The following is a 23896-nucleotide window of genomic DNA, read 5'->3' as shown; positions in this document are numbered from 1 at the left end:
CTGTGCTCCTCGCTCGCTGCTGTGCTCCGCTCCGCTTCCAAGGCCCCTTCTCTCCCACGGACCCCTTTGTCCCAGGCCCACCACAAAGCTTTGCCAGAAGTGAGATCAGAACGTCCACTCCTGCCTTCACAGTGACCCCAGACCGCTTATGATGGCTGCAGCACCAAGACCATGGGCAGCCCAGGATCCCGTGGAAGGAGGCCACAAAGGTCAACAGAAGTACAAGTTCTTGCCTTGTTCCTACCGCTTTTTTTCAAAATTTATCCTGAAAAATTTCTCACGAACAACTTCTCTACTACATTACATATATGTGTGTGTTGTTTGTACACATGTGAATACATAACTATATATATGTACATATAATTTAAAAAATATATGTTCTTAGGTGTGATAATGGCGTTGCGGTTGTGTTTTGTTAAAACTTCTTTATCTGTTAGGGATAAAACTAAAATATTTACAGATAAACTGTGCAGCATTGTGTTTGCCTTAAAATATGCCACATAAAAAAAAAGTCGAGGGCAAGGACTAGATGAAATTAGGCTGGGAAAGGCTAAAAATTATTGAAGCTGACTGAAGGAGAGGGATGAGATTCTATTTTCAGTATGACTGAAAATTTCTATAAAAAAGGGTTTTTTCTTCTAATGCTCAGAAGAATATAAGCAAGGAGAACTTGAAGAAATGAGAGAACAATTGGTCTGAATATGAGAGCTGTCTTCAATTTTTAAAAATTCATTTCAACCCACACTGATTATCCACACAATCCAGGTGTTGGATGAGCCCAGTGGCCACAGCAAGAGAGGTCCCTCTCTGCCCCAGAATTGATAAGAAAGGTGGGAAGGAGGGAGAAAACATTTGTGGGGACATCACAAGGAGGCCAGCTTATGCTTAACAGTCTTCAAGGGATTTTTCTGTGGCCAGTGGGAGAAGCTGTGGGGAGACAGATGTGGGTTTAAATCCTGGGAAGTGTCTCCACCAGCGGGGCTGCCCAGAGGGAGCGCGAGCTGTCCTAGAGTTTGTGAGGACCCCTCCACCCCAAGTGAGCCCAGATAAGAGGAAACAACCACCTCTCAGGGATTTCTCAGGAACCACTGAGTAGAGGAAGGGGGCTGGATTACATCCTCATTCATATATCAAACGGTTGTCGTGCTCAGCACTGAGACAGGACACGGGGCTGCAAAAATAGCCTGAAACTCACAGCCTCCTGGGTCTAGGTGAGAATCAGGGCTGTGCAGCTTTCTCTCTGCAAAAAAAAAGAACAGAGAGAGTCATATGATTTTATATAGATTCCAACCGTCGCTGGAGCGTAAGCCCTAGACTGCAGCCCATCTCCTGTTCCTCAGTGCTGATGGCACCAGGCTCTCAGGAGCTCCAATGGCAGCTCACAGGGACACAGATACCCACAAACAGAGGCTCATGTTACCCACCAGGCTCTCCTCGCCCTGAAGGGCAGCTCTTTGGAACATCAAGCTTACGCGATCTCATGGGGAGTTTGCCGTTAAGAGGAAGACTAACCCTTTCTGAACGATGGGAGACGCAAGAATACTGGAAAGCAGACATTCAGAGGAAACGAAGGGATTGGAATGTCTTTTGAGAGGTGCCTCTGCCACCTGCTCAATGGTGATGTTGGGCAAGTCATTGTCGCTTTCTGGGCTTCAGTTTCTTCACCTGTAAAAAGGGGTAGAATTCTACCATTCTCCAATAGGATAACTCAAGTGAAACATCTATGTGAATGTTACATGTAAACTTACAAATGTTATAGGACTATGTATATGGGAAGGGTAACACTGACTAATTTTCAGCCACCATGTATAATAAAACGATTAACTGGATAGGACCAAACTCCACTGGCATCAGCTCCATGAAGACAAGAATTCTGTCTCCTTGTTCACTGTGTCAAGTTCAGTGCCTGGAACACAGCAGGTGCTCAATAAATACTTGTTGAATAAATGGATCAAGCCAAGTTGAGCTGCCGTGGAGGGTTAGTTTAGGGGCTAGAGGCCCACACCATCCTCCCCCAGCCCAGGCTGTTCAGCCACTCTCTCCCTCTCTTCGTCTCCCTCAGCATCTCTGTGCTCCAGGTTGTCCTCACAGATAGCTGTGTGGTCCCTATAGGAGCCGTCCTCATGCTGTGGGGCTGCACGGGGACACCTGGGGGCTTTCCTGCGATGAAGACAGCAGTGCAGGCCCCACTCCCTGCAGCTGCAGGGGGCCTGGGCTGCCCAGACATAGGCACCCACAGGCAGTGCCAGCAGCACCGCACACAGGACCACAGTGATGTGCAGAAGGCGCTCCCGTTCCTCCAGCCCACTGCGGTCCCTGCCTGTCACAAAGACCACACACTGGCCCTGGCGTGGGGGCCGGCCCCCAAGGCTGAGGCACGCCTCGTATTTCGTGCCAGGGAGGAGGTCATCTATGGCATATGTGTTGATGCCGGGGCCAATGTGGACCACCTCCTTCCTGAGGGCTTCCTCCGACGCAACATAGAGGGTGAACCACTTCTCCTCAGGGGTGTTGGCCACCGCAAACCACTCCAGCAGGATCCCATGCACTGTCTGCTTGATGACACGCAGGTCAATGTAGGTGTCGCCCTCCAAGGGGGAGAAAGGAGAATAGGGGTCGGGCAGGGCCTGGGCGGGTAGAACGTGGAGGGAGATGTCAAGGGTGCTCCTGCCGATAGAGTTGGAGGCCACACAGGTGTAATTGCCTCTGTCTACCGGGTGGGCCGCGGGTATGACCAGCTCCGACAACGCAGCATCTTCGGCAGTAGACGAGGTCAGCACTGGGTGGAGAGAGAGCAGAATGGCTCTGATAGCATTTCTCTGAGAGACGGCTAGGGAGTGTCCAGCAAAGCTAGCTTTTTGTTAAAAGGTGCTGATGACCATTATTAAGCAAGGACTTGGCGCCAGCTGTTTGCCTCTCAGCACCACTGCAAAGTAAATACCCAATTTCTACACACATAGGAGGTTGACGATTGGAGCAATGAAGCAACCTGCCCATAGTGAGAGTTTTTCGCAGGCAGCGGCTGATCTGGAACCTTGTTCTGTCTCTGAATATCACACTCTTTCAACTTCACCAGCTGCTCCCACCAAACTGCCCTAGCTTTGCTCAGCTAACCAGGGTTTCCGAGAAATCTCTCACAAGTGTGTGATTGTGTGACATTGTGAGCTACAAGAAGTGCGCTTTTCCCTCTGGGATGTGGAGTAGCTCAGAGCCTGGAGTCAAATGCTTGGGTTTGATCCCTTCCTAGGTATATGCTCTTGGACAGGTTGCTTAAATTCTCTTGGCCTCAATGTCCTCATCAATAAAGTGGGATGAGAATAGGACTCACTCGTAAATTTGATAGTAAGTGCTCAGTGAGCATTAGCTGTTACTATTACTGAGAGAACAGATATAACATGGTGCCAAAGAGACTGATTATAGAGCATCTCAAAAGACAATATCAGGATGCATGTCTGTGTTCTCAGAGAGGCCACAACAATAAACCCTACATTTCTCCTCCATTCGTATTTAATTTCAAGCCAATAAGATGAGATCAAAGTGATAGGAAAAAGTCAAAATTTCAGTTAATTAGGTATTTTTTAATCATCCAGAGGTCTGTCACCACGTATAACAAATATCTGGGTGACTGACTCTGTTTCTCAAGTTTTACTGAGATGTTTCCAGTTGTCTTTTAGACGGCTTCAAGAGACCCCAAGGGAGGCCACCCCTGGCCCTGTGATGTGCCCTAACCCTGCAGGTGGCACTAAAGGTGAGTCCAGCTGAGGTGTGCAAGCAGAGCACAGAGCTCGAGGGAATGAAGGCAGGTTTGAACCCCAGTTATGGGGCCCATGGAGGTCCCTTCTTCTCCCTGGGTCCCACTCTTACAACTTCAAGCCAATAAGGTCCGATCAACATGGTAGTGGAAAGTGTAAAACTCAGTCAATATCTAGGACTTCCCAACTTTGCCCAATGGTAAGAATTAGCTGGAAGATGGAGGATGGGGGGAGGAGGGAGTACCTGTTAAAATACACACTCTCAGGCCCTCCCCTGGGCTCAAGGAATCCAAATCTCCAGGGCAGAGGTCAGAAAATCTTGTTTCAAACAAGCCCCATAGGTGACTCTGCTCAGGCAAGCTTGGGAAATAGGTGATGGATCATCCCTAGCATGGGTCCTCATCAGAAAGTCGGTGATTTACAAATACACAGTATAGGGTTTTGCATCTAGAAGGCTCTCAAAGAATATATTTGCTCATATACCATTTTATAATATTTATACAATATGTTAAGTTGACTCCAATACGTATTTACTTATCTATAGGATATATACATATCCTATAAAGATCTGTATGCAGCCATTTAAAATAATGCCAATAGGGGAACACTATCTTGAAAGCTTCCTTATTGTGGTGAGTATAATTCAGGCCTATCCCGATCTTACTTGTACCCCTCCTCCATGATGGACCCAGTTTACAACCTCTCTATTGAGGATAGGGCTGCTACAGATCTCCCCATTCCCCCAGATGCATCGAGAGGCTGCATATGGCTTACCATCAAATTCCCTCCACATGCTCAGGGGATAAGTCCACGCAATGGTTGGTGAGGGACTGGCCTGTGCCAGGCATCGTAGGGTCACATTCTGTCCTGCCCAGATGGTGACATTGGCACTGGGGGTTGAGATCCGTGGCTTCATGCAATCACCGAGTTCAGTTTCATGAAAAAGCTGCCCCGCCTTGGAGAGAGGGGCTCGGCACATCAGATAGGGATTCACAAGGATGACTGGAAGGCTGACAGACTTTACAAACTGGACAAGTCCCCGTAGGCGACAGTCACATAGCCAGGGGTTGCTGTGCAGGGCCAGTACCATGCTGGGGGGAATTTTGGCCCCACAGCCAGGCTGCCGGCGTTTCTGGTAGGCCGGCCAGTTCGAGAAGACGCTCTTGGATACAACTGTAAGCCTATTGGAGGATAGGTCAAGGTAGGTCAGGTTGATCAAGAACTGAAGAGCCAGCTCAGGAAGTACTTCAATCCTGTTGTGTTTGAGATCCAAGACTCTCAGGAGCGGGGTGGCGCGGAACGCTGTCCACGGTACTGAACGGAGTTTGTTCCCCTCCAGTCTCAGCTCTTTGAGTTCTGACAGGCGCTCCAGGGCTCCCAGGTGGATCACAGTGACGTTGTTAAAATTGAGCCAAAGGTATTCCAAGGTGCTCATGTTGATGAAAGACCCTCGGGGCAGTTCAAATAAGGGTGAATTTTCAATTCTCACTCGCTTGAACTCGTCAGGAAGGTTCAGTGGGATCGCTCCCAAAGAGATGGACATGCACTGCAGAGACCTGCACAAGAAACCGGAAAAGCTTTAAGATGAACACCAGGGGACTGGGAAGTGCAATCAGGCATATCTTGGCTTTAGACATATGAATTAGAAGAAAAATATATTATTCACTTGAAATAAAAGAGTTAGAGCCATTTTGGTAAAAGTGCACAGTTCACTGACGTTCAGTACCAGCTAGAATGAGCCTCGCAGAGATTTTGCTGATTTCCTGCCAAATCTAGGCCTACTCCCACTCCACATCACTCCCAAAGAAAGCCCATCCCCTACAACATTCTGGCATCTTGCTAGCACAGCGCACCTGCCAAAACTCTCATGGGAGCAGGTACATCCTGGCAGACAGACTGGCTGAGCAGCATGTGAATCCAGAAAGGCTAGAACTAATAGGAAATAGTGAGAAACCGAAGCCATATTCGTCTGTAAGAAAAATACCTTGCAAGTTTTGATAAGTATAGTCCAAGATTCTGAGCGGCAAATCCTATTATTGGTAATCCATGGTGATGTAGGTCAGCACAGCAATGGCAAAGCCCCTGGCACTCTGAGGTCTGCCATGGCCCAGATTGAAAGCTCAGTAAAAACCCATGAAAAGGGAGCTATATCTCCTAACTAAGGCCAGAAAATTCACCATTCGTCTGGTTCTTGAACCCAGAAAGCAAATTCTAAGCCAGATGTCGGATTCAGATACCGAATTCAGATGCTGCCAAACACTGCCTTCCCTTAGTCTCTTAGCAAGTGATGCTATTCTGAGCACCAAGGTTCAGGTGATTCAGCCAGAATCTACCTAACACTTCATGAATCACACCTAGCTCCTGAAACCTAGAATTTTCAACCATTCCCTAAAAAGCGAATGCAAGATGGCGGGTAACAAAGTAATTCTGGGATCATTCCTATCATTAGTCCTCGCCCCAACACCTTGTGGTGGATTCGTGCCTCTACCGCATCAAGACAGCTGCATTGGCTGCTTGGATGGTCAGTCAGAGAAGCCTCACTGTTCAGGGGTTAAACCACAAGACTGTATTTCCTGATTAAACCAGAGCATGTTCTTATCCTCGATCTCACAGCTTTTCCTGAATGCTGTGTATTTCACATCATAAAAATGAAAGCCTTACATTTTAAAGTGAGACATATGTGATTTGGGACACTTGCTCTGCCACTCTTGATTCATTCAACAAATATTTATTGGTCATCTGCTCTAAGCCACACTCTTGCTGGGTGTAAGAAATATAGCAGTGTTACAGCCCCTGTCACACTGAGGTCTTCTCTCCAGCTTGTGCATCCTAGTCTTGAGGTCTTTGGAAAATCATTCAACCTCTATGAGTCTCAGTTTCTCCTCTGCAAAGTGAGGATATTAGTAAATACTTCATAGTGTTTTTAGAAAATGTTAAGATTATGTAAAATAAAGTATTTAACATACAGTAGGTGCCCAGTAAATTTTAATTTACCTCTCACACCAACAGACTCTTGAGGAGCAGCAAAGCCTTCTTCTCCATTACTTGGGGTACTTCTTGATGCATTTTAAGCTTCCATGGGTTCCCCTAAGACTAGTAATATACATTATACTCTACAAAAGGCTTCAGGGAAGAAAATCCGCTTAGTAGCTAACCAGTGAGGGGAGAAATGGGTCACTAACTAAGCTGATTACCCTCCAGCTTTCCATCCAAGCCAGATATATTTGCTGGAGTTTCCATTCTGGCTAGCTCTCTGGAGTTCCTTTCAAAGTAAAAATCAAAACAAGGAGAGCGCTATGAGCACAAAGCTTGTGGTAGACGTGGAGATGTGCTGCCTAGACTCCCTTCAAGGAATGAGTTGATGCTCAGCTGCAAGGATTGCTTGCACAAGGTTATGCCCTTCTGAAGGCAGCCCATATGCAGTGACTGAGGGTGGTGATGTCACAAGGGCCCAGCCGGTTTGGCCTGATGGAGGACAACTCTGATGGGTCATGCTCATTTCAGAGTCCCCTACCAAGGTTGGCCAAGATTTTGTCAGCCTTGCTTCGTGGAAAAATGTGATTTAATCCATGGGTATCACAAAGCCACTAGGAGATTCTTTTCTTACCCCACAATATAAGGGTCTAAAGAGACCTCCATCCCCCACAATTTCCTTTCTGGTCATCTCATTCTCTTCAAATGAATCCAGCTCAACTCCACCTTCCAGTAGTTTGCTGGAAGCTTGAGAAGAACACCCACTGGCATGTCATCGCTGGAATCACCCAGGTCACCTCTGCCCTGCCCCTTCATCCTCTGGTTTCTTTATTTGGTGTATGGGCATAGGGAGTATCTATGTTGTCAGTTAAGGCAGGAGACTAGGACAATTAAAGTTAGCTTGGATCCTATAATCTATCTTAAATAGCTAGTGGTTAAGTGGTGTTCCCAAACTCAAGAGATTTAACAACAGAGGGAAGGGGACTGAGAATATGACATCTCTTCCTGCAAGATGCTTTTAGGAACTTTGCTCTGAGAGTTATTGGTAGAGACAGTCATAGGAGAAGAGTTACTCTGTGTTTATGAAATAATTAGACATAAATGGCTTCTGGGTGGCAGCTCCCTGGCTTGTCTTAACAGAATCTTAACCAGAGAGTTTCATATCTATTCAAATGGAAAATGCCACCCCAATATTAGCAAAACTTTGGGGTCGCTCAGAGGACTATCAAGAAGGCGAGCTACCACGAAGTAGATATGCTGTCCTTCCTCTTTCTCAAACTGGTGCTCTCCTCTCACTCCTCCATCTGCTGCCAACCATGTCTGAGATGGTCCTTTTAGCTTCCCGTGCTCTGTGGCATGCCTGTGATAGACACACAGATGACTACATCCTCAAGCCCCCTTGAAACAGGTGGGCTATGTAACTGATATTCTGGCTAATGAAACATTAGAGGAAATAATGTTTTAAAAGCCCCTACATGATTCTCCAGCTTCTCTTTTCCCTTGTTGCAGCAACCGTCGACATTCCAGGTGGCGGAGTCTTCATCAGCGTGGATCCCTGAGGGAATAAGTGAGCAGAGCCCTCCCTCCATCCACATTTCCCACTGACTCAAGTAGACTCTGGGAAAGCAGGAATAAATTTTGCTATGTTAAGCCACTGAAATTTGGGAGTTGCTGGAACAGCACAAGCCCAACGTGGCATAACCACAATGCCCTTGCAATCAAATAAAATATGCTCAATTACTTGTAAGTTGATTTTTGTCTCTACTGGATTAGATGATAATTAAAACAAAAATGTCCAGCTCTAGTCCACTAAACACATTGGTCGCTGAGTCCCTTGATTGATAGCCTAGTTTTAATAGCCCACATCCACTTTCCAGGATAGAATTCTTGTTATTTGCCCTTTTTGCACCCTGCAACTTAGACGTGCAACTACAGGTAAGTGACACCAGACATACCCTCTGCTTAGGTCAAAAGAAATATGACCACATTGAAGTCAGAAAAAACATGATGGAGATGCCATGGTTTCAACCAACCCCCAAACAAGGCTTCCAAGGGCAGAATACTGTGGGATTATCGTAGTACAGGCTGGTCCTCAGCATTGAGAGGGCAGAAATTCTTTTCCCAGGACTCTAAGAAGACATTAGGTTTTCCGCAACTGACTCATACTAACCAGAATCATATACCAAAAGACTAATATATAAACCAGACATCATTTTATTTTTTACAATGGGAATTTGTTTTTTCCAGTGACTTGAATATTCATGAGCACAATCTGGGGTGATTCTTCTCTATAAGAGCAAACCAATGAAGACAGAACACACAAAGGAAGGCTGATAGATGGGTATTGAGAAGTTGACCATCTTGGGGGTCACTCCTTCCAGACCACCAAGGTAGGTCTTAATGAATCATTGGAAAGTTTGTATCTTTTCTCTCACTCTCTCTCTCTCTTTTAGACACACACACACACACATACACACACACACACACAATATTGGATAAATAATAACAAATTCTTGCTTTCAAGTTCTTGAATTTTCTTCAAACAAGACTCAATAAAACTGACTGCATGTTAGCTATCTTTGGGCTAATAATTCTTCAGTCTTCATCAGCTCAGCCAATCATTTAGAGAGAACCTCTTTATCATTTCAACAGAAGGCTGCCTTCATCCGTTGCACTTCCATTTGTTCTGATTTTCGGAATGCCTGTCAACCTCTATATCAAAAACTCAGAACTGAATCTTGAGTCTCCCAAGACACAGCAGAAATGCCTTCATAAATCTAGATCAGGAGTTGGCGAACTGCAGCCTGGGAGCCAACTCCAGCCTGCCCCCTGTTTTTGCAAATAACATTCTACTGGAACACATCCACACTCATTAACTTACATATTGCCTATGGCTGCTTTCATACGACATCAGCAGAGTTGAGCAGTAGAGACAGACCCTAAAATATTTACTCTCTGGCTTTCCTTAAAGAAAAAATTGCCTACTCATGATTCAGACATTGGTTTTGTCATCTTCCAACCAAATAACTTCTCTTACCAATGGCCATGGCCCACACATTATAGTCAGGTGCACCCTCCAGATGATGGGTAGAAAATATCCACGTGTGGAAATTCCATGCTCATGTGCACTGGTGTTCACATGGTTCTGATCCCAGGTTTTGGTTGCTTGAAAAAATCCATTTCTGTAGTGAACCTGCTATGGATTGCATTGCGGAGATCAACACAGAACAAAGAATTTCAGCCTGGCCAGAAAGTTACCACGGACCTGGATCCCCCAAGAAAATCCATCACTACTCTCTCTAAGTTAATCAACTCTTTCGGCTTCAGTTTTCTCATCTGTAAAATCAAGTAGCCCAGCCCCCATAACAGGATGTCGAGAGGATCAAACAAGAGAAAACAGGAAAATGTGTTGTAAGGTCCTAGGTTGTAAGGTCTTTTGTAAATGCAAGGGGGAGTACAGTAACTTTAGAAATCACTGCCTCTTATCCAGCAAATATTCAATGCAACACCGAGTCACTTAGGTGATACGAGCGAAATTGTTTCGTTGCATCACTTGCCGTTCCTCAATTTCCTCAGTTGTTACTCAAAGGCCTTGGCACCAAACGCCCTGGATGCTGCCTGCATTAGAGCTCAGTCCTGCAGACAAGACACAACATCGGCCCTTCTGCTAGGAAAGTTTGCCTTCTCCTGTGCACAGAGACACCATCTCAGAGGTTTCCAAGCTTTCAGCAAACTGAATAGGAACCCTCCTTTGAAGTGGCTTACTGAGTGACGGGAAGGCTCTGAGACATCCTCAGGAACCAGGTAAGCTTCCTAAGAATCACAAAGGCTGCTCCATGGGGACAGAGGTGAGCAGTGTGCCAGACAGCACTGGGTATACTGTGCCCCCCGCCACGGAGGGTCTCTCAGATCCCTCCAGCCTGATATTCTGAGAGTAAATGAGCAGTAGTCTCTTGGGGATCATCCAAACCTCTAGAGTTTATTGAAAATCAAATGATTATCTCTATGCAGAATGGCACCCAGAGAAAAAATGTTAGAATCGATGAGTGGACTCAGGGAGAGCACAGTGTGTGTCTCTGTGTGTGTATGCATGTGACCATACAAGGGTGGCAGATGCATAAAGAGACTGTATGTGTGGGTGCCTATGAGTTAGCATAAATGTAATCAAGATGCAGTTCAGGGGAGTGGTAAGGACTCCCAACTCTGGGACCAATTGGCTGGTCCAAATTCCACAGCTGCCACTTCCACTGGTGTCCTTGTGGGCAATATGGTAGATGAGATCACCGCTCAGCAAAATATTTCCTGCCCCACCATCACCTCCATGGGAGAACTGTCCCTTCCCGCCTCATTAAAGTTGGGTTTGGCCATGGGACTTGCTTTGGCAGATAGAATATGGGCAGAAATGGCAGTGTGCCAGTTCTAAGCCAAGAGCTTAAGAGGCACCACATGTCTTTGCTCATTCCTCTGATATCCTCAAACCTCTCCCCAAAAGAAGCCTGCCCCAGGTGGCTACTCATCCTCCATCTGAGGCCCCAAATAGGACAGATGGAGCAGAGCCACCCCAGGCAACCCACAGACCTGCGGGCTGTGTGAAAATGAGTGCTTGTTGCTGTATCCCCCTGATATTTTACTTTTATTTGTTATGCAGCAAAAACTGACCAATATAGGCCAGTTACTGAATCCCCCTGTTTCTTCTCCAGGAAAATGAGGAGGATAGTAGTGCCTGCCATAAAGAGTTGTTAGAAGAATTAAATGAGTTAATGCATATAAAGCACTTAGAACACTTCTGGGCATGCAGTAAGTGCTTAATAAGTGTTATCTGTTGTTGCGTGTGAGTGTCTGACTGAGCAGGTACCCAAGTGGTAATTGTGGCTCAGCATGAACTCAGATGTCCAAGTGAGGGGGTGGGGGTAGCAGAGGGCAGGAGCAGCTGCATGGGCATCTGCGTGCGTGGGGCAGCCCACCCCTCAGCAGAAGTACTCATTGATCCGTCTGCCCCCGCTGGCCCCCAAGGCCTGGGAGTCCAGGCTAGAGCGGGCGGAGAGGAGCCTGTCGACTTCGCTGAGGCTGTGCCGGGACAGCTCCTCCGAGCCGTCCTCACTGTGGCCGAGCCTCTCCAGGTTGACGTAGGCACCGGTGGCCTCGGCGGTGCCCCCGGTGTGGCACTTGCGGCAGCGCCTCTGGACAGCACTGCAGCAGACAAGCAGCGTGAGGGGCAGGGCGATGACCGTGGCCACACTGATCACCACCACGTTGATGAGCCGCTGGGTGGCCTCGGCGTCCACCACCTCGTCAGTGGAGAAGATGACGCACTGCTCCTTCCGGGGCCCAAAGCCCCGCATGCAGACGCAGGCCACGTACTTGGTCTTGGGCTCCAGCCCGTGGATGGTGACACTGGTCTTCCCGGGCTGCACCGTCACCCGCCGCATGTCACGCTGCCCATAGACGGCATAGAGGACACTGAAGGCAGTTGTGTTCCTGGCCTGGGGGGCCTTCCACGCCAAGGTCACGCTGTGGTATGTGTCCCCCACCACCTTGAGATGCTTCACCATTCGGGCCTCCTGGGGTCCCGCCGGCCCCTCCGAGTGCTCTCCTGGGGTACCCATCTGGAAGTGCTGGAGGGTCAGCTCCTCCTTCGTGTTGGGCACAGGGAGCCCCGTGGCCAGGACAGCAGGCTCAGGGATGTGGGGGACATGCCTGGCCACCAGCTTGTTGTTGTAGGCAGCAGCTTCCGCCCCCTCACCTGTCCACAGTGCCCCAGGGCTCCCCCTACGTTCTGTGGAAGTCTGGGGCTCAGTGACAACCAGGGAGATAAGGGTCTCGGAGGCTCCCAGGAAGTTCTTGGCCTGGCAGATGTAGTCTCCAGAGTCCAGGGGGGACACGGCAGGCAGGCCCAGCAGCGTCCAGCTCGTGCCATCGCTGGAGACCTCCTGGTGCACTGGGGGGAAAGAGGCACATGTGGGAGAAGGAATGGGCCCGCCTGCCCCAGGTTCCCTTTCAGGGCCAAGTTCACAGCCCCTGGGCTGTGCACACTCTGCTGGAGACCCTGTTATCCCGAGAACACATGGGAGTCATTCAACTTTTCTTTGATTAGCCAAGGGGATCGAGGTCTCCTGGGCTCAAATTTGGGGTCTCCCTGGAGCCCCAGGCTAAGGCAGAGCCTAAGGATCATCTGCCTCCCAAATCTGGGATGTTCCAGCTGTGTTCTGCAGGCCCCGGAGTTCCTCCGGGCTGACCCCGGGGGGGTGGGGCAGGGCAGGTGCTTTGGGGCTAGGATGGGTCAAGGGGTGAAAATGAGGCAGAGGCCCAGCCGGAAGTGCTCTCCCCTCCCCTGCCCAGCAGCACTGCCACGTCAATCAGAGCATCTTCAACCTTCCGTTTGACATATGGAGATCCTTATACAATTTTGTTTGTGAGTTGATTTCAAACCCACAGTCCTAGAGCAACGCTTGCTAACCCAGTTGAGGGAGAGGCAGAAGAAAGCTGGGAGGGACGTGAGCTTTTCTGGTCAGATGCTAAGAAATGATTCCTCCTTAACCCTCTTTCTGCATCTTGGTGGCCCGTGACTCCTACACCCCACCCCTGCAACCCAGAGCCAGAGATGAACCATCTCTGTCTACACAACGAGGCAAAAAACACACAGGCTGTGGGGTCAGCCAGATTGCATTAGACTCCCAGCTCTTCCTTGTACCAGTGTGAGGTGTAGCCCAGGCATTTAGCCTCCCAGAGCCTCAGTTTACTTACACGCAAAATAAGGATAATCTGCTTGTTCTTTAAAGTTCAAGGACATCATGTGCATAATACACATGAAGAGCTCAATAGATCGTTAATCACCACTGCTGGTGATACTGGCTTAATATTTACAAGTGGGAAACTTACTACGAATGTTCAATACCCTAAGAGGATCCTCTACCGAAAGCCAGCGTTTTGTTCCTCTTAGGGTGGGCCTGGAGTCTTTGATAGGGAGCTTGTGGGATCTCATAGGACAGACTGAGAGTCATGGTCATCTTTGAACCCATTGTCCCCATGCCCTGCCTTTAGGCGGAGCCCATCCAACTCCATTCAGAAGGAATGGGAGTAGGCGGCCTTGCTCGGCCCCCCTCCCTCCGCAGCAAACCTGGCCCTGGCAATTTCGGACGCTGACCCACCAGGCCTGGTCTGGCATCTCAGCATAGCAGTCCCTGTAGTTCACACACCTGTGCCGTTGAGCGGGTACCCGCTGGCCCTCCTCCAGCTCATCTCGGGCCCAGGGACCCCGGTGGCCCCACAACGTAGCACCACAGTGCTGCCCAAAGGGGACCTGATGCTGGCCACCCCCGGACGGACCTCTGGACTCCGGCACTTCCTCAGCTCCAGCTGGCTGAAGGCCACTCCGGCCAGGCTGCGCGGGCTGGCGCACCTCAGCCTGGCCTCTATGAAGGCCAGGTTTGGGGCCCAGCCTTCCAGGAAATGGACCAGGTCATAGAGTCGGCAGTCACACGCCCAAGGGTTGTCCTGTAGCCCTGTAGGGGTGACAGGGAAGGCAAGAGGTGAGCCGAGCCATTCCCATCCCCAGCCCTGGCTCCCAATCCCCTTGGAGAGCGAGGACAAGGCAGGTCCTGAGCTCAGTGTCAGCCTAAGTGGCCTCCAGGCCCAGCTCCTGTCTAGCTAGTTGTTCTTCATCTTGAATGATAGCATCACTTCCCTTTCACGGTCACTGTAAGCATAAATAAAGATGTCCCATCGAGCACTGGGTAGGCCACACAGCATCCTGACACAGGTGGCAATTACTCCTGCATTCTTGGTGTGGTCCTTGCGGGCTACTGGCCAAGCAGCAAGTATTTCAGCAATAATTGCAATACGCCAAAAATCCATTTCTAGAAATGCTTCCTGACCCCTCACCCTCAACCCCTGCCCTTCCAGAACAAGTGGCACGTTTAGCATCACCCCAGCAATGAGGGTGGCTGTTCTGAGCCATGGTCCCTTTGACAGAGGCTCAAAAGCGGAGGAGTGAGGACGCCATCAAATCAAACTCTGTGTCATAGCACAGCCGTCTGTACCTCCAACTTGAACATCGTTACAGACCCAAAAGCAGATAACTGCACCCACCCTGCCAAAGACCCTTCAACAGATAAAGGGGTATCATGGGGCCCCAACTCTAAGGCACCATTCCTTTTTATATGTTTGCATTTCTGATATACAAAATAAATGCATTTAAGATGATGTCCTTTCGATCCCCCAAAGATTATTATTAAATTTGATAGTGCATCTAAGAATCAATGGCATATTACATATTTATATACATACATTGGATATATCTGGAAGAGCAAATGTCCAGGGTTGGGGAGGGTGCATCCGGATCTGCTTGTATCTCCATGACTCTCAAGGCCCTTGGAGCACCGGCTGGGAGGGGACAGTGCCTTCTCCCACCCGCTCCCTCACCCCATCCCACTGGGGGCTGCTACCCTGTGTCGCCAGTTCAATGCATTTAACAATACACCTGCTCCCACCCGGAGTCATCACCACCCAGCTCTGGTGGTGAGTGATCTGGCTTTCACCTGTGACAACAGAGTCCCCAAAGAATTCAAGCAAATGGCAAAGTTAAATAGCAGTGAAAGTTGTACCCGTCGGACTGGCAAAAGCTAAACATTCTGGCCATTTTAATTATTAGCTTCATGAGGGAATAATTTTCATCTACCTTGTTCTCTCCTGTGTCTTCAGCACCCAGAATCGAGCCTACACATTGGCAGGCACGCAACTTGCAGAGCGAACACCCGAATGCATGGTCTCAGGCACTGCCAGTGTGGGGTGAGAATCGGCCCAACCACTTTAACGACCATCAGTTGATTTAAAAAGTCCAGGGTGCACACTCCACGGCCTAGCAATTCCATTCTTGGTTCCTATCCTAGAGAAACATGTGTCTGCATGCACAAGGATGCATTGTCAAGAATGTTCTCTGTGGCATCATAGGTGTTAATAAAATACTGGAAACAATTTGAAGGTTCAGTAAAGGGGAAGTGGCTAAATAAATTGTAGTATAGCTATAATATGGAGTATTATACAGGAGTTTAAAAAAATGAAGTCAATCCATTTGTAATAACTTACAAAGATCTCCAAGACCTATTGCTGGATGAACCAGTTAGTGCTGGTTTATAGGTACAATATGACAAAATTTAATGTAAAACACACAGATAAGATTTCTATGCGCATGTATATAAGTAAGTATGTGTATGTAAATGCACCGTAAAAGATAGGGAACATGCAAAGAAACATAATAGTGGCTGCCTTTTAGGGGGAGAGAAGGAATTGGAATCAGAAGAGGGGACAAAAAGGTCTTTAGCCTTTTCTGTAATATTTTAAATGTTTACATATATTCATGAATAATTTGTGTAATTAAAACTAAAATTAATTTTCCAGAATGAGTTATGCCCCGACCTGTCACCCTCCAGGCCAGGTAGGCGCCTCGGGCAGGAAAGGAGATCTAGTTCATCTGTTAAACCATTGGTTTGTTAGGAAAAGGAAGGAATCAATGAAATAGAAAGGCGAGGGGCCGGCCCGGTGGCACATCAGTTAAGTTCACACGTTCCACTTTGGCAGCCCGGGGTTCACCGGTTCTGAACCCGGGTGTGGACATGGCACCACTTGGCAAGCCATGCTGTGGTAGGCATCCCACATATAAAGTAGAGGAACATGGGCACGGATGTTAGCTCAGGGCCAGGCTTCCTCAGCAAAAAGAGGAAGATTGGCGGCAGATGTTAGCTCAGGGCTAATCTTCCTCAAAAAAAAAAAAAAAAAGAAAAAGGGAAACTGAGTCTCAGGGTACCAGCTCCAGGCCACGTGATCTGGACGGTCTCTTGTACCTAATTTTCCTTATTTGTAACACCTGGTCAACACCCCTTGCCCTGGCTGCCTGACATGGTTGTTGGAATAGACTTACCAGATATAGAAAAAAAATGGACACCCAGTTAAATTTGATTTTCAAATAAACAACAATTTTTTCCATATAAGTACTACACTATACACTGTCCTTTATTTGATAAGAAAGTCTATAGGGTGGATGGAGTTGGAACGGGGCCTGCTGTTCCCTGCCTTGTTTCTAGGAAGTGAGGCGACCAGAGAGTCTGTCCCAAGAGACACTCCCAGACCTCAGGGCAGGAGCTGCCCCAAACCACTCTGAGATTGCCCCAGACTCCAGTGCTGGACCCAACAGGAGCCACGGCATGCTCCAGGCACATCCCGCCCAAGAGGTGAGGTCTCTCTTCTGATTCTCCCCACCCACCACTGACCACCCAGCCCTCCAGGAGCCCATCATGGTTCCCATCCCCTCATGGGACAGGGGAAAGAGAACCAGCCTGTAAGACAGGAGCCCCATGCCCAAACCCACCCCTGACTCACCCTAGGTCACGTTTGTTGACCTGTAAAACAAAGGTCATCATCCTTGCACTATTGCCCCCCTGGGAGGTGGGGAGGGTCAAGTTCTACGAGGGGGCTAGAAGGAGTTCAGGGAAACCTCAGGGCCACACTAACACAAATGCCCAGTAGGGATGGACCAGTGAGCAAAGAGCAGGACCTTCCATGTGAGAATACCCCGTTCTCAGAGACGCTGCAGGGGCAGAGGACTCACGTGCTTTGAAGACAGTTGGAAGTTGGACTAGAAGCTGACTCTGAGAAGATTAGCCTTCAGGGTTTGTATTAAGGGAGGAAGGAAGGAAGCGGGAGGAGACAGGGGCCTGGGATGGGGGCCGAGTGAACCCCAGGGGCTGTGGAGTTGAAAGAGCCCATCAGAGTCCTCCCAAGCGGGCTCCCACCTGACGCATCTTTGGATGAGGGTGGTTCCCAGAAAGGGTATGTGGCCACGGGAGAGCCTGCTCTGCAGCTGAGGCTCTCCCCAGTGGGGCTGACCACTGAAGGCTGCTTCCGAAAGTGACCCCAGAAACTGGGCAGCCAGTCCTACCTTGATGGGCATCTGGATGGCACATCACTGTACCTGCCACATGTACCTAATGCGTGCTAAGCTCTGCCTTTTTACCTACAACTCCAACCTTTTGAGGTAGGTATTATCATCCTCTCTTTAAAGAAGGGAGCCAAAGCACAGAGAAGCTAGGTAACTTTCCCCAGGACGCACAGGTAGTCATAGGCAACGCTGGGACTTGAACTGTGGCCGTGTGACACGACGCTTGCGCTCCTCCACCCGCCCACGTGCGCCTCTCACTCAATCGTCACTCCAACCCGGAAGGCAGGTATGGTTGCTCTTTTCCAGCCAAGGAATCCAGACTCAGAGAGGCCTGGGAACTTCACGAAGACCCCAAGGCTCTGCAAGTTATTGCCCAGAGAAGGATGCCCCCTTACCTAGGACCAGCCTGGAACGGTGGCCGGGGAGGAAGGGCGCAGTCTGCAGGGGCGCCCAGGCGGCGAGCAGCTCCTGCGGGAGCCTCAGCAGCTGGTTGCTGGAGAGGTCGAGGAAGGTGAGGTTGCGCAGGAAGCGCGCCGCCTCGGCCGGCACGGCGGCGAGACAGTTGGCCTGCAGGTCCAGCAGGCGCAGCTGGGGCACGTCCCGGAGCGCCGGCCAGGGGAAGGCGGCCAGGCGGTTCCCGGGCAGGCGCAGCTCCCGCAGGCGCCGCAAGCCCCGCAGCGCCAGGGCGCTGAGCTCGGCCAGCGCGTTGTAGGGCAGCCAGAGCTGCTCCAGGCGGCCGAGCGGCGCGAAGGGGGCCCCGGGCAGCCTGCGCAGGGCCGTGCGCTCCACGCGCAGGCGGCAGGTGTCCGTGGGCACAGCCGCGGGCGGCAGGGTCATGTCGGGGTCGTCGCACACCACCGTCCTGGACACGGAAATGGGGAGAGATGAGTGAGGGTCCTGTCGACCCGACCCCGCTTCCAGAGGCCCCTGGTCTGCACGGAACGGAGGCCCCTAAACCCAGGCTCCGCGCTGTGGTGAGCCCTGGAGACGGGTGGGCACAAGCAGCCCACTGTTTGCTCTTTGTGGGGGTTCTTGCTTCCAGAGCCTGTCCCAGGGGTCCCTGGAGGGCCGTTCCGTCTCTGTCACTGGCCTGAAGGACCTCGAGCTTAAACTGTTATGTCCCCTTCCAGCCCATACTACCTGCAGCGCTTGGATACATAAATCCTGGATCATCTTGTGCATCCTCGCATGGCATATGTGTGTTAAACATGGTCCTTTCTCAAAGTATACCTCCGTTTTTGTAACCATCTTGGCTTTTCTTCATTTTTTAAAACATATACCAAGGGCATCAGCACCTCAGCCTCTCCTGACTCTGAGGAACCAGGAGAGGATCAAGGTGTGTAAGAGCCAGGACTTTGCAGCCCGGCAGGTGGATCCACATCTGGGCTCCTTGCTTGCCCGCTGTGTGTCCGTGAGTGTATTACCTAACCTCTCTTTGCCTCCGTTTCCCGTAATAATAGACTGCACCTCACAGGGTGGTTTCGGAGTGTAAATGAGGCACTGTGTGTGCCAGCTCCACGTACTCATCACCTGTAGGAGCCAGAGCTTGGACCACGGTCCTAAACTCCTGCAGCTCAGAACTAGAAGGAGACAGGGCCAGTCTTACCAGCTCCTTCCAATGCTCCTTCTGCCCAAACAGACATTTCTTAAACCTTGTTCTATTGAGTCTGACACAAAAGCAGAGGAAAGAGGGAGAGAAGGAAGCAGTCGCTGGCTTCAAGGAGCCTACTCTTCGGGGCTGTGTTATATGCTGTCACACCCACATAAGCCAAAAAGGGAAAGATTCTCGAGAAGATAAAACTTGGAAGCTGGGCGTGAGGGCCTTGCTGTGCAGCTCATGTCACCTGGGGGCTGCTCTGTGCACACTGGACGAGGTGGGGGCGCTGGTCACGCTGCGCTTTGCTGAGGGAGGTCATGTCATAACATATGCCTCATCTCTGGTCTTCCTGAGTAACACACACGCTCCACCAGCATCCATCAGCTTCCCTCCACACTCGACTCAAAGTCGGCTGGTCTGGGCTTGTTTTTCCTTATCAACGGTGCCAGCAAAAGGGACAGTTACTTCCACCCACTCATATTCTTCAGACACCCGTGGGACCCCTACTGAGTGATGGGTGCTGTGGAGATTCCGAAGAATATCAGACCCAAAGCCCCTGTCCCCAGACAGCTTGTCGTCTAGCTAAGGAAGAAAGAGCACTGGAGGCAATGATATTTTCAATGATACTAGAGGGCTGGGTGTCACAAGGGGAAGGTCTGGATGTACGTGGGAGGAAGGGAGTTGATGGGAGAAGATGTCCTGGAAAGGGGAGAAGACGGTCATTGGAGGGACCAGAGAAACCAATAAGGGACCAGCACGGGCCAACAGTGTGACTCCTGGTGAGGCAAACTGGGCACAAAGAGCGTGGGAACACATCTGTCTAGATGTGGGGACACAACTCCAGTACCCACAGGTGCACATGCTCCGCTCACAGTACGGGAGCGTGGAGCAGGAACAGGTCACCCAGGCTGCTCAGATGTAAGGACTGGACCCTCTGAGAGGCTCTGGTTACAGAGGGGGCTGAGGAGGCATCTGAGACACAGAAGGGGCCTTGGTCTGACTGCGCAGTCTATGCCTAGGGCCACTGGGGAGCTCAGGGCCCTGGCCTTTCATGGCCTCCTTCCTCTCACAGGACACTCCATGCAGACAGGCTGGTGCACATCAGCCGTAGGCCTGTCAGGCAGGTGGAACCAATGCTGAGGGCTCTGGCTTCAGGGAATGAATGGCCACTGGCTGACATTAGGGGTCCTGGAAGCTGCCTTTGGAATTTCACTTTCCATCCCAAGGCTAACCTGCCACCAGAAGCCCTCCCCTGGTCCCTGCCTGTGACAGCATCACCAGATGAGAAGAGTTCTGAAATAGAACTGAAGCCTTGGGTTCCAGGACCAGGTTGGCCACTGATGCTGTGTAACTTGGAGCCCCGTGCTCTCTGCGGGTGGCAGGAGAGGTTCTTGGTCACCCTGCTCACATTATCCGTGGCCATGGGCTGTCTGCTGGCCTGCTCAGGGCTCTGGGCTTCCCTTGGGGAGAGCATCCTCACCTCAGATGATCTATATGAGTTGGAGCATCAGAGATTTGGACCAAAAGTGGAGCTCTCCCCGCACTTCAGTCCATACGGGGTGTCCTTCCTTGGAGGCGCCTCTCCATTCTCTGCTTCCCCTTCACACCCAATTACCCGACACCCTTTGCCAGGATCACTGAAAGAGTCTCAGTGATAACATTGCCGCTGGATCAGAAACCATCTGCGGCTCCCCAGCACCCATCTAAGACAAGGGAGAAAGGGAGAATGGAATTCCAGAAGGCCGGGAAGATGGCAGGAAAGGCCCTGAGCCAGGGCTGAAATCCTTGAGCAAGTTGACAAAGGCAAAGGGGGTCATTAATGGATAAGCTGAAGATGTCGGAGGAAAGATGGGTGAAAGACCGCCGAAGGGAAAAAGAGCAGAGCCCGTGGTGGAAGAGCGAGGGAGCGAGGGACCACGAGCCGCAGTGGTGGAAGGCGGAGGAGAGATGCAGGGGCTCCCAGGCTCAGACGGGGGATGGGCAAAGTCAAGAAGAGGCTGAGGGTGGAGAGGGGCTTGCTTCCATGGGAATCAGCACTCCTGGCCTTTTGGGAGCCCATAGAAAGGGGCTGAGGCTGAGGCTGCTGGGGGCTAGGACAGAGGAGACTAAAAGCGGTGATGGGGGTGGGGGGGAGCATGAGGAGGCAGGTGGTCCCATCATGGGTGGAGTGGTAAGAAATACCTGATATGTGATTGGAGGTGAGGCAGGAGAATGGAAGAGGCCTGGGAAAGAAGGGGCTGCAGAGATAGAGAGGATGATGGAGAGGAAGGAAGGAAGCAGAGGAAAAGAAAGAGGTAAGGGGAGACTTCTTGTGCCCATAGGAGGGGTTGCTCTCCACCAGGATCCTGGAAGAGGACTCAGCAAGGGTCTCCTGGAGCTGGCACACCTCTGCCCCACCCCCATCCCCATGTATAAAGGTACCTGGTACCTCCCCGGCAGAGCCACACCCTGCTGGCTGGAAGATAATGCAGCACAAACCAGCCCCTTAGGACCCCTGGGGATCTCACCTGGCCGCGGTCTGAGGCCCCTGCATCCAATCCAGCCTAGCTGGTAGAGTGATGGGGGCTGGGCTACCTCTCCCACACACCTGGTGCCATACCTGGCCTTGCTGCCATCACCCATGACGTGGAGGCTGCAGCTGCACTGAGAAGGACAGGAGCCCCGGGCTTGGGGGTGCCCCCCGAGGGCCAGGAGCCAGAGCATGCCCACTGCCACCCTCATGGCTCCTGGCTCCTCTGTAGCCCGGGCAGGGGCCTGTCCCTGGACTGCTCTGTCCTGCCGGCCCAGCAAGCCCAGCAGCTGCCCACTGGCTCATCAGCCCCCACACCCCCACTTGAGGCCATTGGATAAACAAGGACAGTCCGGGGATTAGGGAGGGAGCCCTGGCTGCAGCACTCAGCGGCTTATTGCTTCCTGGAATCACCCGGTCCTGAGAGTGGGGGTGGGGTGGGGGATCCCCTTCTGTAGCATCAGCCCCAGGCCAAGAGAGGCCAGGACGTGGCAAGGCGGGGCAGGTGGGCAACCACCCAGGGGCAAATGGCTGCTGGGCTGGCCGGCTGGGCTGCCCGCCTGCAAATCCACCCCATGCCAGCCAGGCTGGGGCTGCACAGACGAAGATGGGCTCAGAGAAGATGAAGACAGACCCTAGCCTCTGATGAGGGCCATTGGAATTCTCTCCTGCCACACTATTTCTTTGTGAAAATGCAATGAGATGAGAGCAGTGAAGGCATTAGAAAGAGCCCAGCTCTGGGGCCAGGCCAGCCTGGATTGAAATGCCAGCTCTTTCACTCACAGGCTGTGAGCTTGGGTGAGACATGTGGTCCCTCTTGGCCTCCGTGTCCTCATCTGAGAAAGGGAAGCAACATTACTCTCCTCAGGGTGTTCATTCCCAGAACTTGACAGCCTTTGGGAGCAGAAGCTCTCTCGTGCCTAGTAAGCATCCGATTTCGCTGGCACTGACAAGCACCTGCTCGCAGAAGAGGTGGGAAGATTCAGATATTTCTGGGGGACCTCCAAAGGGTCTCCCATGGGCAGTGAATCTTCCTAGGCTGCTGTACCCCATGGACACCCAGTCCCACGACACAACTGTTGGAGTGGAGCTCTTCTGGGCATTCCCACCAATGCCGAAGGCACGAGGGGTCTGCGTGAGAGCAGAGAGCGCCCTCTCCTCCGTCCTCATACTCCGAGGCAGGTCCCAGAGTGGGATCTCAGGGTCTTTAGAGAAGGACCTTCCAGTGCTCACCAATTTTTCCCTACCTCCAAACTCCTCCCACCACAGACACCACCTTACACTCATTCCTTCTTCACACTGGACCCCAAGGCTCTGCTTCTGGTTCAGCATGCTCTACCTGTCTTTTCCAGAAGGTTCCTCAGTCCCTCGCACCCATGGGCCCAGGCAGGCCTAGACCAGTGAGGAGTGACCAAGGCAGACACCTGCACATGGGAAGCGCCTAGCTCTTTGCAGGCCTGTCTTGATGATATTGGCTTCCAGGAAATGTTTGTTCCCGCGCCTTCTGCCCTTTCCAACCAGCCACTATGATGTGCTCAGTGCTTCCCGCCTATGCCCTCCTCCCCAAACCAAAGGCCAGCCCTGCACTTTCCACATCCCTGCCTTCTCCTCCTTCATCCTATTGGAGATGCCTTCTCTTCTCTCTTCGGCCTCACTGAACTCTGTCCCTGATTCCCGGTCCTATCCTGCTTTCTCTTCTCCCTTGAGGTCTTTTGGGATCTTGAAGGCATTAAAAAAAAAAACAAAAAAACAAAAAAAACCCTGACTTCTGTGTTAACCAGTAATACAAGATCGAAATTGGGAAAGGGGGAAGTGGGTTACCAAGGAAGGCCTCCATGAGGACGTGGGTGTCCGCTCAGCCCTGAGGGGTGCTCAGGATATAAGTGGGGACCAGCAAGAAGCAAGGCGTGGGAAACGGACATTTGCGGAATAGAATGAGCTGCCTGACCAGGAGCCCAGGGAACAGGAGACCGGGCTTTTGTTTCAGCTCCATCCATGAATCCTTGCGTGACCTCAGGCCGCTTCTTGGAGCCTCAGTTTCCTCAAGTGAAATGGAAAGCATGGTGGTGTCCAATGCCTGGAGTTGTCGGAGTCATCCTAAGATCGCTTAGCACAGCGCCTGGCCCCCAGCA

At 51.0% G+C, this 23896-nt stretch overlaps 2 protein-coding genes across 2 annotated transcripts; both read right to left on the bottom strand.

Annotated features, from left to right (window-relative positions):
- Positions 1-1845: 1845 nt before the first annotated feature.
- On the bottom strand, positions 1846-5840 carry LRIT2 (leucine rich repeat, Ig-like and transmembrane domains 2). The gene is made up of 3 exons (XM_070493885.1): positions 5606-5840; positions 4527-5308; positions 1846-2779 (listed from the first exon to the last, which is right to left on the bottom strand). Exons 1-3 carry the CDS (start codon positions 5713-5715, stop codon positions 1992-1994), a joined length of 1680 nt encoding a protein of 559 aa, XP_070349986.1. The 5' UTR covers positions 5716-5840; the 3' UTR covers positions 1846-1991.
- Positions 5841-8922: 3082 nt separating this feature from the next.
- Positions 8923-22068, bottom strand: LRIT1 (leucine rich repeat, Ig-like and transmembrane domains 1). Its single transcript, XM_014832853.3, has 4 exons — positions 21855-22068; positions 18054-18520; positions 13922-14227; positions 8923-12663 (listed from the first exon to the last, which is right to left on the bottom strand). The coding sequence occupies exons 1-4, from the start codon at positions 21974-21976 to the stop codon at positions 11693-11695; spliced, it is 1866 nt and encodes a 621-aa protein (XP_014688339.3). The 5' UTR covers positions 21977-22068; the 3' UTR covers positions 8923-11692.
- Positions 22069-23896: the final 1828 nt, after the last annotated feature.

This window comes from Equus asinus, chromosome 2 (assembly GCF_041296235.1).
Source record: "Equus asinus isolate D_3611 breed Donkey chromosome 2, EquAss-T2T_v2, whole genome shotgun sequence".
In the NCBI taxonomy this organism is placed as follows: Eukaryota; Metazoa; Chordata; class Mammalia; order Perissodactyla; family Equidae; genus Equus; species Equus asinus.
This window is presented reverse-complemented; position numbering and strand designations above follow the sequence as displayed.